At 32.2% G+C, this 17,289-nt stretch overlaps 1 protein-coding gene across 9 annotated transcripts in view; it reads right to left on the reverse strand.

Annotated features, from left to right (window-relative positions):
• Nucleotides 1-17,289, reverse strand: part of Dys (Dystrophin) — a 1,414,635-nt gene that overhangs the window by 261,619 nt on the left and 1,135,727 nt on the right. For all 9 annotated transcript variants that reach the window (XM_085956687.1, XM_085956682.1, XM_085956685.1 and 6 more), the window contains one exon: nt 893-1,065. In XM_085956687.1, coding sequence (XP_085812813.1) covers nt 893-1,065 — 173 coding nt within the window. The remainder of the gene's footprint in view (nt 1-892; nt 1,066-17,289) is intronic.

Here is a 17,289-nt window from a genome sequence, read left to right on the forward strand (position 1 = left end):
TCTCTAGTTGTAGCTCTGTCGGTACACTATCAATATCTATTTAAAATGGATCGCGTACTATTGCTAAACAAATTTTAATCTATTGCCAATATTTAAAAAAAAAATATATAAAAAAGTTATTCGTAATCAAAAGTATAATTAATGATGGCGGGCCGCAAAAAAATACCCGGCGGGCCACAGTTTGCCCCCCCCTGCCGTATACTATACGGTCTCCAATTTTATTAGATTCAATATGAACATTAATTCAATTTTCATAGCTGATTTTGGCAAAATTCATGAATTTTATTCAAGAATGAAAACCTAACCTAACCTAACAAATAATCCAGTATATCGGCTATTTTCAAAATTTGTTTGCTGCTGGCTTACTGTAAAATTGTAAACCGACTAGAACCGTGTTTTATTTAGACATGAATTTTATGTCAGTAGTATACAGCCCAAAGAGTGGACGGTCTTCAATATACGGTCATATATTTCCGATACAATATTTCACCGTGAAGTGTGCTACGGAGAACTGCATACGTACAAGTTTCTGGACACGCATTTATCTTATTGGCGAAGTAACGAATTGCCTTGATTATTTCCGATAGATGAAAATAAAATAATTGGGCGCCAGAGTAGTTTCCTCAAAAGTGATCTCCCATTCTGTCTTAGCGTGCGGTGTTCAACTTATATGTGTGCTAACAGTGCTCATGTACAAAGACGAAACATGGAGCCTTAATGTAGCGGAACGTGGCATGGAATGGTGTATAATGGAAAGACCACAAAAGAAACCAATGGATGGCAAGAGTACATAGTAGGTACATGAAATGGTAATGGACTGGGTATGTCGCTCGGTGAGTTACAGCAAGTGGCCGATATTAGAAGTGATGAGTGAAAGATTGCAATTTATTACCTTATTGCCATGCTCTTGGACTTGAGGTGGTGCCATCTCTGATTCATCTCATCCAGCCGCCTCTGTAGCATGACGGCATCTTCCTGGGAGGCCAATGACCCCAGGAGCTTCCTTCCGGTGCCGTTGAGGGATGCGTACACATCGCGGTGGGTTTCTATCTCCGATTGAAGGTCCTGTTGAAAAGAGAAAAAGAAGACAAATTAGTTTAAATTTACTAGATAATATAATATGTATTATCGCGTAGAACAGTATATGTATTTCTCTCCCAGTATTATTATAATATGCTGATAATTTTCGAGATATTTTGAGGCCCATAATTACAAATACATCATAATTGTAATGGTTTTAAATTTATACATGTGGGAACGAAACAAATATTAGTCATTTTTGTATCAATGTATTCGGTAAAAAAATAATAAATTGTTTTTTCTAGTGCGTATAACTCACATGAGTAAACCGACCATTTACCAAACAATGTGTTCTAATGATGTTAGTAAGATTAAGACGCAGCACGTTTATTTAGAGGGATCTCGCCTAGCGTTTGTTATTGGTTCTATCGATCTAATATTTTCGCCAATCAATTCATTGCGGTCGGTTTAAAGATATAAATGAAAATAAATATACTGTCGAGATAATTACAGGCAAATATTTGACTATTCCGATACTAACATGAGCAGTGTGGAAGCTCGTGATTGGTGTGAGTGGTTTGAGCAATGCCTCGTAAACCCTACGCGAGTTCCACAACTCAAGGTAGGCTTTCTCGATAATATGTAGGTAGTTTTTCATATTTTACGGGAAATAATGTATGTACGCCAACATCTATTAAATAAAGCTACATTATTAAATACTCATTTGAATAAAAATACCTAAACTGTTTATTTAGAGTCTTCTATTGGATAGATATAAATGCTAGGGAGGTATACAATAATTATTTATTTGATAGAAGATTAAACCTGCTATTGACAAAACATAATAATTCAAATGTTCTTAATTTAAATCAATGCAATGCAAAATAATTAAACCCCGCCAATATATTATTTCTGATATTCGCATCACGTATTCCATTTTTGAATAAACGGAGAAGAGCATTTTGCATTATTTCAGATTATATCCGGATTATGAGCGGAGAATAATCCCTCAATAGCGCCATCAAAAGAAAGGCTTTTATTGTCATTAAATCTTTAGCGATTTAGGAAAACGTTAGATACAATCATTGTACACTGATTAAGGACAGGTGCGCTATGACTTACGACCGTCACAATATGCCGAGAGAAATTTTTTAATATTTATGTAGTAACGTTCCGTTCGCTAGCAAAGAGTGCGTGCGTTAATTTCTTTCCCCGAAAAATGTTTCCAACCTTTGCACAATGAAATTTTGTAGAATGAAATATGCTATACTATATTTTTGGCTTGTCTAAATAAACTAAACAATGAACAACATTTTATTACACCCACAAAATGTTATACCTACTTCACAGACTCATTTCTCACAGGGCACTTGTCGTTTTTGCCACAATTACTTCAATATTATGTAAATAAGAGAAACAACCAGTGTTGAGATCTTTATTTGTAAATGTGATTTTGAAAAATTAATAGTATACCTATATGAAAAAAAATATAATACTTGTAATAAGTGTCTACCAATTTTTTCAAACTATACTCAGAAAAAAAAATAGTATATTTGCCATACAATATCCGTAAGAATACTGTGCAAATGACATACAAATAAGTATTTCGTTGTTAGGTAAGCACTCCCATTCGTGAAATATTAATTCGCCGAGTTCGTTTATCTACGCAAAAATAGTGAATTCATACGCACATTTTTTGGTACAAAATTAACTGCTGTGATGCAAAGTAATATTTAGGTACTGTTATTTTGCGATTTTATGAAACCTAATAAAACATTTTTGGCTTCGCAATTGCAAAACGTTTTTATACCAGTGCGGCCCTAGATTGTAATTATATGTACACATATTTGAAGCTTGTTATCAATGAATCTAGAACAGTGGCTCTCACGTGAAATTTAACTGTGGCCGCACAATCGACATTGACAGTTCTATGGAAACGTCTGATGGCCGCACCAATTTTTTTATTTTGTTGTGATTGAAAAAATTAAAGTTAAAATATGTTTACTACAAAAATGGATCAATTTATTTATAGACAAGTCCATCTCTTTCCATATTTGGTCCCACATTTAAACAAATGCGTGAAATTAAATACCGGCATCACAAAACACATTATGGATCATTGAACGTGGAAAGAAATTTAAAAGAAGTCATGTGTATTAATTCAACCAATGTCATAATTTTATAAATAAATTTTTGAAATATTATTCTGTACAGCGCTGGTAGCCGCAGCAAAATTCTCTGGTGGCCGCACATGAGAACCACTGATCTAGAATATGTTTGGCATACGACTATTTTGTAACTAACTGGAAAATAAACTGTGACTATTAGTCGTTATAAATTACGCATATAAGCATAATAAAGTAACTTATACTTATTGATTTGTTGAATAACCAATAAAATAGCTAACGGGTAACAAGATCGATGTAATTATATATGAAAGATATACATTATCACCTATTGGTACATGGAACAAACGTGCAACAATGTGTAACAAACCTTAATGTTATAAGATGTAGCTCATCTATATTCAAAGGCAGCACAATTTTACAAAGCTGGATTCCATTAAAAATTATGCGAACGTGAAACCAAATTGTTTGCTTTTGACAATGAAGTACCTCGTACTTACTGTTGTGAGTAAACTGTAATCGGCTTTTTTGTGCTTTTTGCCCTTCGAAGCGTAGAATAATTTTTCATTATTATTTCTCCCGCGATGAAGTATGAATTGAAAACGATTCCACCATCTTAAAAACACAAAATCAATACCAACCTTGCAAGAACTCGGATATAAGCGTATTTTCCCGCCCTGATTAATGGTACAATATAATGATTAATGGAGAATAAAACTAACCAAGACTGTAAACTTGGCAACACTGGACACAAACAAAAATTGATTAAGGGGGGACATGCTCGTCGAAGGTCAAAATTGAGTTTTTATTGTATTTTCAAACCATGATCCTGGACACTCCTTAAACGTTGTAGATAATCTATTTATATAATTTTGAAGCCTTATTATCCTTTATAGTTATTTTAGACATTTGATGACTGCATAAAGTATTTTTGTTACATAAAATAGGATTCTTTTAAACCTCTCGCTCTAATGTTTTAGAATATAGTCATATTTCGGTACATAACTGTGCAGTGGTGTTAAGATTTTTTATATTTATTAATTTTTAAACGCATTTATAAAACCATTAGTATAATTTATTACGAGATAATTTTTGTAAAATATTTACGATAAAAAATTATATTGATAATCTCTGTGATCCCAAATTTGACAAGAATTAGGCATTTTATTATTCAAAAAATCGGCAAGATTAACACATTTGAAGATGATTCTAAAGATATTTATTATAAGCTATGTTTTTGACCATTCAAGTGTGATAAACATCTTATGAATAATGATTGCTTTATAATAATTATTGACCTAAGAATAAGGTAGTGTTTTTTTGAAATACGCCATTTCTTTTGTCATTCCCTAGTGGTTAAGCTACAACATACGGCCGTAGCCATAAATTGACAAACTATAATTGAAGTAGGGAGTAAAATTATGTTAACGCGCGTGTTTGAACATGTACCTAACCGAATTTTTTTAAATTTTTTTTTAAACGGTACATGTTCAAATACGCGCGTTAATATCATTTTACTCCCTACTTCAATTATAGTTTGTCAATTTATGGCTACGGCCGTATGTTGTAGCTTAACCACTGGGGAATGACAAAAGAAATGGCGTATTTCAAAAAAACACTACCTTATTCTTAGGTCAATAATTATTATAAAGCAATCATTATTCATAAGATGTTTATCACACTTGAATGGTCAAAAACATAGCTTATAATAAATATCTTTAGAATCATCTTCAAATGTGTTAATCTTGCCGATTTTTTGAATAATAAAATGCCTAATTCTTGTCAAATTTGGGATCACAGAGATTATCAATATAATTTTTTATCGTTAATATTTTACAAAAATTATCTCGTAATAAATTATACTAATGGTTTTATAAATGCGTTTAAAAATTAATAAATGTAAAAAATCATAACACCACTGCACAGTTATGTACCGAAATATGACTATATTCTAAAACATTAGAGCGAGAGGTTTAAAAGAATACTATTTTATGTAACAAAAATACTTTATGCAGTCATCAAATGTTTAAAATAACTATACAGGATAATAAGGCTTCAAAATTATATAAATAGATTGTCTACAACGTTTAAGGAGTGTCCAGGATCATGGTTTGAAAATACAATAAAAACTCAATTTTGACCTTCGACGAGCATGTCCCCCCTTAAGTTTAACCTTGTGGTTATGGCAACTATAGATCCATTATGTTTATGCTGAGTAATCATGCAAAACAACGTAAAATGTTTAGTGCGTGGAAAAAACGGAAAAAAGCATATTGAGAAACAAATTACCATCAAATTTTATATGGAGTTTATCTTCCTAAGCTTGCTTTAACTAAATTATTCAAATTATCAATTGAGTTAGGTTAGCATTTACATGGTAGAATTCCATTTTACAAGAAATGAAAATATAAATAAAATTAAATTCTACAGGTTTTTTAAGAAAAGGTTTGTCGATAGCTATTTCGGTTGTAATACCATATTTTCATTTCTTGTATTATTATTATCATTTAATTTCGTCACTTATACCCACGAACTTCGAGCTTCGAACACGAAAATAATAATAAAATTACATAATAAATATGTAATCCTTCTAATTAAACCTTAAATTTGAGAGTATTCTATAACTATTTGTTGCTTGGTTGCTAGGCAATTTAATATGCAGAAGTAATCGTAGGTGGGTCAATTTGACAGATGTCACTAGTTAAAAATAGAAAAATAATAAATCTCAATCGACTTTATCTTTAAACTTAAAAATGTATTTGTTTATAAAGCTGTAATCAAGAGATAGTGAATAATTTGCAAGACCGATGTCCATCAAAACCGCCATCAAAAACTAAGTAGGTAGCTATAGTTTGAACAGAAACCCGGTTTCTGCTCGATAAGTGTTCACTATTCAGCGTAGCAAACTTGCCTCTCGATTGTAGAGTATTAAATTGTTCGGAAACACTTGTGGAGAGTATTCTAGTTCTTCCAACTAAGTTGCTAACAAAGCCACATAGCATTCGAAATATCGACAAGTTCTGGTCTCCTTTACCGGCACTGCGAACTGATGGTAGATATTGTGCTTACTCTATTCCAGCGCTTGTATTGTAGATGAGATAGGCGCTACGGAATACCGGTTCGTGACAACCGTTCCGGATGATGTTTAACCAAGAAATAAATAAATTCTATTATTCATTTATTAGGTAAATATAATCGTTGAAGAATATATTAATGCATTATAACACGTTATTAATAAAATTATCAGATACAGATTATGATAGCGACTGTAGAAAGGAAATAGAAATTAATTTTCAGTTTTTTTTCAAAATAGGATTATAACATTAAATACGACTAAATACACGTTGAGTTTAAATGATATTAGCTGTGAATGCCGAATTATTCAGGTGGTAAAAAAAAAATAACCATCATTTTTATTGTTTTCTTTAATTACTTAAATAATTAATATCAGACTGGTGACATAAACAACAAAATAATTATCTTTATGCACTTTAGGTTTATGTATATTGTATATTTTAACATTGGACGAGAACCGTAACAAAAACGTTTTTGTGGCTTATGTAAAATTTTATTTGTGCGGGTTAAGTCATTTTTCAATTTAAAAGTCGATAGTATAATAACTGTATGCAGTCACGATCCTATTATACCTATTTAATATAGTCAATGTTAAAATGAAAGTTATGTTTTTTTAACGTTATTATTTTGAGTCATATATTATGTAAATTGCATTATATTACCATATTACATATTACATTATATTAACTTATTAAGTTCATACTCCGGATCCACATATTGAGAACAACGTGTGAATTTGACAGAGGCTGGACTCATCTCAACGAAATTATTATTAAGTAGGTACTGTATATGGGTTTATAGGACATCCGTAAATTAATATTGGTGAGATATTTTTACTATACTATCTTGAACGTGTGGTAACTATATCGATTCTACAGTATGACTATTTTCTCCATCAAAGACTGGTTATTAGCTACTAACTTTACTCCACAGAAGGTTTAAATTTGCGCAATTTGCATAATATTTTAATTATTATAAGAACGCTTCTTAAACGTTCCATCGTAATGGAAATAGGTACCGGTTGATCATATACTTATAAATAATATACCTAAACGTAAAAGTAATGTCGATATGTAAATTTTTATATTGTTTAAAAAAAAATTAATATTCTGTTTTGTGATATTTTCCACTTCGACCACTGCTCTCAGTCGTACTGAAATGTTTGGTATGGTAATATTGTCAATAAGATGTCATGGCAAGAGATGAAATCTCAGCAACGTCTGAATTGCTTTGTCAAAATACTGTAAGAATATCAAAATGAATGCGTTGTTTTATAAGAGAATGGGTATTTATTATAATCAAATTATATGTAAACTTATTGATATACATACAGATATCGCATAATATTATATATTATAACAATTGCATTAGAAAGTATTTTATATTTATTATCTGTAGAAAAGCGAAAACTAGCTTCGTAAATAATTCAACTCAAATTAATATTATTAGATGAGATCTAAATTCGTGACAATACATTGTATTAGAAAAGAATTGAAATTAAATCAAATAATGAAGATATTGGAGTCAAGTAAGTATCTATTAAGTATTTACTTGTAAGAAATATAAACATATTTGTTTGAATCAACAATATAAACATTATGAATAATGTAGACACAATTAATTAACGACTAGATAAAGGTATTCACAGCTAATTGACCACTGTACATTCAATTCCACTTTAATGTTCACTTATTTAATTGTCTTCTTAACGGTTGCTGTGATATTCAGAAATGCACAAAAACTACTAGTGTAGAGTCAAATTATTTAAATACATAAAAAATACACTGCGATCCGTATAAACGTATTATCAATTTACGGTGAAACACAGTGAGATTTTGAAAATTCAGCAAGAAAGCACCATACATCAATTTACATGTGAAACAAAATTAAAATATGTAACACCTTTGTATGAAAAGATATAAGTATTTTATTCACTCTATTGTACTATATTCACTATATTCTGAAGACACTGGGCATTACATTTAATATAGTTATTATTTACATAGCAACCATAGTATAGATTGAACGCTTTAACGAGAGGCCTGTTCGCCTTCAAACAGTAAAAACATTACATTATAAATATAAATTCATTCTTTGTGGAATAATAATAATAATAGGTCATTAATTAACAACGATACCTCATTTACAGAACATTAAAAACAAATAAAAGTTAACTTAACAATTGTATATTTAATTTTTACACAGCTTGGTTACCGGGTGTAATTGGATTACCACAATTGGGAATATTTGAGTTAAATATATCAAGTGACTCTAAAGGCATTAATATTTATAAAGAAAAATAGTTGGCTATCAAAAGTCGCTTTAAACCATGTGAAAATCGTTGACAAAGTTAACTGTTAATGTTATAACTCACATTTTTAATGAATAATATGAGTTCTGTAAATCAAGGTCTTTCTAACCAATTAAGGAGTTCTATTTCTCATAGTGTGCTGTGTGTCTGCACCCTTAGGAGTATTAAATATATATTTTAAAAAAAATATATGTAAATCGACTCAATCACTCATTAATATTTAAGGAGTTCAATACCTTTCTTCTAATTACAAAAAAAAACGTTGCTATAGTGGTTATTTCAATACTCGATTTTTGGCTCTAGGCAACTCAATTATTCTCAACACATAATGTATTTAATGTCAATTTCGTTAAATATAACAAACAGTGAATCATAAGTTATTTGAATGAGTTAGTGAATTAGTCGGCGCGATAAATTGTGCAGGTACGTAGAGAAATGTATTATGGGTATCATGAAAGCATTTTGGTCGCAACATGTCTGTAAACAGAAAACAAAGATTTTCTGTATCGGACAGAATCTTGGAAGTGAACGTGAACCAAATCAATTTAGGGTACATTGCACGGCACATTGGAAGTTATTTCTCGTTGCACCGGAGTAATAGCAAGTTGGATATTTCCGTTGGAAATCGACAGTAGACACAACAAATACTCATATATGTGTAGAGACGTCGGCAATACCTGTTGAACTATTTCTATTGAAACTGGTAAGCGGCGAATTGGCGTATTACAAATAAAAGCTCAAGTGAGCTTTTAATTTATACATACAGTTAAAATTAAATAAAATTAAGTTTTCAAAACTATAACATTATTAAAAGACCGAAACTACAGTAAATAGGAAAATAGTGAATTATGAGTTACCACTGCTCATTGAATCAAAAGAATAATATCGGTTTTCGGACAAAATAAAACTATGCAAAAGAATTTACAGTGAAAAAATCGCTGCGAAATAATACGTAGTCGATGGCATTTTCCAAGTTGAAAAATTAAGTTAAAAGCAGAAGAAACTAATAGAAATGGTTTTAAATAGTCATGTTATGATGATTGCATATTGAATATGACATATTATTTTGTGAATTTTCGTGTCCGGAAACTTGTACATATGCAGTTCGCCGTATCGGCGTGTATTATCTTAAATTTAATATTATATTATATGGTGTATTATCGTAAATATATGGCCGTATATTAAATGCCGATATACTTACTGCATTATTTATTAAGTAAGGTTAGGTATTCATGAATTTTGCCAAAATTGAATTAATGTTCATATTGAATCTAATAAAATTGGAGACCGTATTGTATATGGTCATCTCTTTCCGATAGAAAATTCACAACGAATTGTGCCATGGTTAAATGTTTTACGTTCAATTTACAGGTAACCTATTGATATAACTTGTCTGCAATCTGTTGAGTATTTAATATAACAATTGTCGTATTTATAACCTATAAATTATTCAACGAAACTGACGGTGTGAATAATCGATTTTATCCGATGTTATTGAACATTAAACAATGGTCGACTCATACACCGTTTAAGTAAATAATTAGATTCATAACATAAAGGTAACGAAACAATGTAGTTGTCAATCGTATACGTGATATCAAACAAGTTCTCCAATACCGGGGAAACAATACGGCAAAGTTGTCACAATTTTCGTGAGCTTATTGTGTTGTCAGTTGTAGGTAAGCGTATCAGTGTTGCCTGAAAAGAGCAGCTCAGATATCACTTCAACGAAGATGTCTGCGTTTGTCGGTTTCACTAAAATGTTTATCTGCATCACCAACTAAACTCAAAGTTTAGCATTTACAATAGGTACAGTAATGGAGGAAGGGGATGCGCAAGGTGTTTTTAAGAAGTCACCGACCACTAAAACGTAATAACTGAAAAAAAAAATCAGTGTATTGAGTCGCCGTATGATTTATTTAATTGGTAGAATTGCTGCCAAAAGTTTCTAAGTTGATAATTTAGGTATTTAGAGTTAACAACGGATAATGTTTCTATATATTATAAATATGTATGTTGATGAAAATCATCCTATACCTATATAGAACATGCACATAAAGCAGAAAGAAATTAGCATTAAATCTGATTTTAGAGGGTATGTCAAACTTTCAAATCGCAATTTTTACTCCATAACATGATTTATAGACTTGACAACTTTTGGCAGTAATGCCACGTTATAGAACATGTCAAACTTCACCTTGCAATTTTTCCATAACATGATTTTGAGACTTACCAACTTTTGGCAGTAACCCCACGTTATAATAATATGGTGTACAATTTATGAACCTATATTGTGTATTTCATTATAATATGGCAGAAAAAATCAACACTCAAATAATTTCATCTACTATAATAACATACACGAATAAAAACAGTTAATTACCGGATAAATATAGTCTAAAAGAGACGTCATGAGATATTGTAATATATAATAGTAAACTAAAAGAGACTAGTAAAACCAAATGTAATGTATATTAATATAAACTGTTGTTGTTAAAGGTACAAGTACAGGTAAATCCGATGCGAAAAACGTGATAAAGTGAATGAATGTGATGATTGCGAATTAACATGTAAACATAGATGAGTGAGAGAAAATGTAATGATATGCTAATCTATAGGTTAAATTATATTTTATAGTTGTATAGAATGTGTTTTCTTCGTCATATTAAACATGTGTTTTATGCTTATGTTACAGGAGAGATTCCTGGCTATTATAGACGGGGGGGGGGGGGGGGAGGTAGCGACAGGAAAAGGTTGGGAATCACAGTAAGAAAGGCGGCAGAATAAGTGATGGATAAATAGGTACTCGGGATATACAATATGTTTGATTTCGTAAGATAATACATTTTGTAGAGTCTCGAGTGAGAGAAAAGAAAAAGATTTTGGATATATAATATGTTGGTGGGTAAGTAATTAAGATAGCAAGGATTTAACATTACTTCAGTAGTTATAATTAATATGTAATTAATTTGAAGGTAACATAAAGATGTATATCATAACACAATTCACGTAAAATTGATATACATATTGTTGTTAAGTATTTAACGGATTTAGAACAAATGTTTGATTCATTTTCAGATAAAGACTATAATTACATTATGATTTATCTGTCTGTAACGCAGAGCAACACATAACAGCACACACGCACATTCTCTCTCTGCATAATCATTTGAAAATATAAATGAAAGAATTATGTAACATGAATAAAATGACGAACTAAAAATGTGTTTTCATACCATTAGGTGTAATGGAGTTCTATTCTACTCGACCATCTATTCGAGATTTGCATTCTGACGGTGCTGCTTTACGGTTTCGAATTATTGTACATTACGAAACTCAGAGAAACAGTATATAGAGATCAGAGAACAGGTGTTGCGACGGATACCCGATATGAGCGAAGCGAAGAGCTACTTATTACGCTGTGAGTGACGAGGCAACGTTGGACCTGATCCAACCAGATTCCGGAGGCGTGAAAGGGCGCTAAATACTATATATTGTATACGACGGAGCTACGGTATGTTGGTATGAACTGGAATGACGTAAGTAAATTGGCAAGAGACAAGGATTCTTGGAGGCACTGTGTGGTGTCCATATGCTCCAGCTAACAGGCGAGCATTCTGAAGAAGATAATGAAGGTCACGAGAATACGTAAACGCTAGTACAATTAATTAACAATGGATATTGATAAATAAGTCATTGTCATGATTCAAATAAAAAATGCAGAATATATAAGGTAAACACATTTAAAAGTAAAATTTCTATAGTTTTTCTTAGAATATCACTAATAATGCTATTTGATTGTGTGGGTAAGCGTTTTGAAATAATAATTATTTTTTCAACGATAAAATTTCATTAATAGGTAAACTGTGTAGTAAAATGTCAAACATGTATTACTTCAGTCAACCATAAAGAAGAATATAGAGAGCAAAATAGGAAGGAAGAAGACGTTTCTTGGTTGTAGAATCTACGCCAGTGGTTTAAGGGGGGACATGCTCGTCGAAGGTCAAAATTGAGTTTTTATTGTATTTTCAAACCATGATACTGGACACTCCTTAAACGTTGTAGATAATCTATTTATATAATTTTGAAGCCTTATTATCCTTTATAGTTATTTTAAACATTTGATGACTGCATAAAGTATTTTTGTTACATAAAATAGTATTCTTTTAAACCTCTCGCTCTAATGTTTTAGAATATAGTCATATTTCGGTACATAACTGTGCAGTGGTGTTAAGATTTTTTACATTTATTCATTTTTAAACGCATTTATAAAACCATTAGTATAATTTATTACGAGATAATTTTTGTAAAATATTCACGATAAAAATTTATATTGATAATCTCTGTGATCCCAAATTTGACAAGAATTAGGCATTTTATTATTCAAAAAATCGGCAAGATTAACACATTCAAAGACAATTCTAAAGATATTTATTATAAGCTATGTCTATGACCATTCAAGTGTGATAAACATCTTATGAATAATGATTGCTTTATAATAATTATTGACCTAAGAATAAGGTAGTGTTTTTTTGAAATACGCCATTTCTTTTGTCATTCCCTAGTGGTTAAGCTACAACATACGGCCGTAGCCATAAATTGGCAAACTATAATTAAAGTAGGGAGTAAAATTATGTTAACGCGCGTGTTTGAACATGTACCTACCTGAATTTTTTTTAATTTTTTTTTAAACGGTACATGTTCAAACACGCGCGTCAATATCATTTTACTCCCTACTTCAATTATAGTTTGTCAATATATGGCTACGGCCGTATGTTGTAGTTTAACCACTGGGGAATGACAAAAGAAATGGCGTATTTCAAAAAAACACTACATTATTCTTAGGTCAATAATTATTATAAAGCAATCATTATTCATAAGATGTTTATCACACTTGAATGGTCATAGACATAGCTTATAATAAATATCTTTAGAATTGTCTTCGAATGTGTTAATCTTGCCGATTTTTTGAATAATAAAATGCCTAATTCTGGTCAAATTTGGGATCACAGAGATTATCAATATAATTTTTTATCGTGAATATTTTACAAAAATTATCTCGTAATAAATTATACTAATGGTTTTATAAATGCATTTAAAAATTAATAAATGTAAAAAATCTTAACACCACTGCACAGTTATGTACCGAAATATGACTATATTCTAAAACATTAGAGCGAGAGGTTTAAAAGAATACTATTTTATGTAACAAAAATACTTTATGCAGTCATCAAATGTTTAAAATAACTATAAAGGATAATAAGGCTTCAAAATTATATAAATAGATTATCTACAACGTTTAAGGAGTGTCCAGGATCATGGTTTGAAAATACAATAAAAACTCAATTTTGACCTTCGACGAGCATGTCCCCCCTTAACTAAAGCACTTTTTATAGCCGTAATAAATAAAACGGAGATTAAAACAATGATGGGCAACTATAGAACTACGAGGCAATTTTCGTTTTAAAGACAGGCTGTATAGAAATGAGTAGCTATTTCGAATCCAATAGTAGCGGAGGGGTATTTATTAAAAAAAAAAGGACGGTCACAGGAATATAAAGAGAACAGGGTCTGGCTAACTAATTACCTGCGACCTCAGGTAAAAGTCGAGTGACAATATGTAATCATCGTCTCACTTTTCGAAAGCTTTATCATAACTTGAAGCGGTCACTGGCTGACGATCGAGTGACTTTATCGGAAATAGATATCTAGCAGAACATTACATTATTAACTAATCGAATTTGAACAGAAACAAACAATACATCTAAATCTTAATACAAAAATATATTACATGTAAGCTGACACTTAGTTATAAGACCACTAGAAGTCAAGTCCGGCCAAATTCAAGAATATACGTTAATATAGTTCCGGCATGTCCAACGCACGATAGATTGTGATCAATAGCACTATATGCTCATAGAAGCTGAGTCTTGCTTGTTATATAATATAATTTCAATGCGATTTTAAAATGAAGGAATTAAGCATTCCTATATTTTAATTACTTAACCGGCTTAGGTACGTAAAAGTCATTTTAAATTAACTGCAGGAGTGCAAGAAAGAGTAAATGCCTCCAAATTATCAGCTCTTTAAACTGAGGCGTAGTTCCCCTAAGCGCAGTAGATTCTTTGCACCGTAGGAGATGAGTTTGACGATTAGTAAAATGAGAGCCTAAAAGAAGATTAAAACCTCATTCACGGCGTATGGGAAATTGGTATTAGGTACTTTGTGATAGTCAAAGACGAATGTTGTGTAATTGGTAACGTATCAGTGTCCTGATCCAAATATAATACTAGATAGTTGATATAAGCCTACTTGAAATTGGTTATGCTTGATACAGGGTGTTCGCCGGGAAGGTTTACTACTTTAATTTTGTATAACTGTATGGTAAATGAAAATTAAATGGTTTAATGCTGATAAATGTTTTATTAAATGTTGGGAATTACGTATGGAAAACAATTTCAGCAAAATGTCCGCGTCTGTTAATCTACAAATGCGGGCTGTTTTTAGAATATTTTCATCACATTTGTACACATTTCAACCGGTATTTTATTAATTTAGTCACGAATGATTTGTTTAAGATGCTGAAGTGTTTCTGGTTTGTTGGCATAAACCTTGCTCTTTAGATATCCCCACAAAAAGAAGTTCGGGGCTGTTAACCGTGGAGGCCAATCGATGTCACCATTTCTTGAGACAATTTGTTGTGGAAACAGATCTCTCGGTAATGCCATTGTAACATTGGCTATATGTGAAGAATCTTGTTGGAACCACATGTCAACCAAGCCCAAAGCATTCAATTCTGGTGTCAAAAGGTTGTCAAGAATGTACCATAATGCAACGTTAATCTTTAAAAATTAAGAGCCAATGAATCACCATACAGTCACTTTTAATGGGAATGGGACGATTGGCCTCTGGACAATTGGACGCCGCACTGTCGTAGACACGTGTAGACGAGGTATTTTAATCAGTTTCTATCTACTACTCAGTAGTTTGAATTCATTTTACTCTTAACATAATGTATTCTTTATCGCGGATTGAGAATTACCATGCCTAAGGCTTTATATAAAATAAAAAACTCTTTTTTCGTTGGAACTTAAACATATGCACGATTAAATCATTGTTTACGTCTGCATATATACATGCTCACCAACTATTAAATCATAATATAATCATTGAAATATAAATAATAATATTGAATATTTTTTTTAGTACCTACCTATAAGTACCTTACGTCTATTTATTTTCGAATTCCGTGGCGTCCAGTTGTCCGGTGCCAAATCGTCCTAGACCCATTTTAATGGATGCAAAGGTGACTGATGAATAATTTGGCCTGCAATTATCTGGTATAGAGCCTATTTCTTCAAAATCATTCTCAAAACTAGTCTAAACGATAAATAGTGGGTTTTGATAGCACATTATTTCTACCCAAAATTTTACATAGGTAATTTGCTAGTCACAATAATTCATGACTAATTTTGATAAAATGTTTTTACAATTAAAACACATCGATTTATCGAATATTTTTTCATAATAAATTTGCCACGTCTATACTTCACGATTTTCAAATATTAACTGTCAAAATTCATTCTTACCAAACAAAGTAGAAAACCATTTCGGCGAACACCCTATATTATAAATGTTACTAGGTATAGAAAAAAATATAAAGAAAAAAGCTAAGTCAATATTATTTTAACGTTAATATTGGTAAAAATTCCCATGTAAATCAGCTTGATAAGCAAATCTGTTAATTATTAAGGTTTATTCAGTACATTGCGAGTCATTAATTGCCGTCACCAGAAATATTTATAAGCTACTTAGAAAGAATGTTCGAAGCGATAATGGCTTCGGGATTACCATACCGTGTTGATTGCCGGGGAGAGAAGGCATTAATTAAGCGGCCGCAAATTGGGCCGATAATATGTAAATCGAGAATGCAAAAAAAAGGTGGCTGAACACCCGCCGACTGGGCGAATTTCGGCAAAATTTTAACGAAACTTTCCACCAACTTGGCAAGAACACCTCCCGCGCCGGACGCTGTGAAAATTACTTAACGCAGGGCGGCGACCGCCCCCTCACATACCACCACGTTTGCTCTAGTACGATTCGCGAAAGCTGCTAGCAAACACACGACTTAAGGCTATACTTCAGCTGAGGCATGGTCTAAAAAGGTCGTGACTACGCGACGCGCGGATTGTGCAAATGACGCGTGCCCAACAAAACATAATTTGTCATAAAAATTCAACATGCGTCCTTTTGATGTTATTTTTATTGTTATATTACTTATCGTCATCAGCCGGGGTCAATCCACTTCTGGATGAAGGCCTCCCCAAGCTTCTTCCAATTCTCTCGGTCCTGTGTCATTCGCTGCCACGTATTTCCGCCGAACTTTACCAGTTCGTCAATCCAGCGGCTTTCAATGCGACCCTGTGGCCGTTTAGTGCCACTTGGGTACCACTGGATGGCGGCATTTGTTCAGCGGCCGTCCTTTCGGCGAGCAACCTGCCCCGCCCATCTCCATTTCAGCTGTTTGGCAACGTCTATTACATCGCGTACTCCTGTCTGCTTCCTAACCTATTCGTTTCTCTTACGGTCCTTTCGCGAGATGCCCGACATACACATACCTCGCTGTGCGACTCACAGCCTTTGGACATCTCTCGTGTTGAGGGTCCACGTCTCGCAGCCATACGTGAGCACGGGTAGCACACATTAGTTGAACACCCTACGCTTAAGACATAATGGTAGGTAACTCTTTGAAGATAC

The sequence above is a fragment of the Rhyacophila brunnea genome, unplaced genomic scaffold, assembly GCF_057557595.1.
Source record: "Rhyacophila brunnea isolate RB1 unplaced genomic scaffold, BYU_Rbru_1.0 scaffold_6, whole genome shotgun sequence".
NCBI classification, from domain to species: Eukaryota; Metazoa; Arthropoda; class Insecta; order Trichoptera; family Rhyacophilidae; genus Rhyacophila; species Rhyacophila brunnea.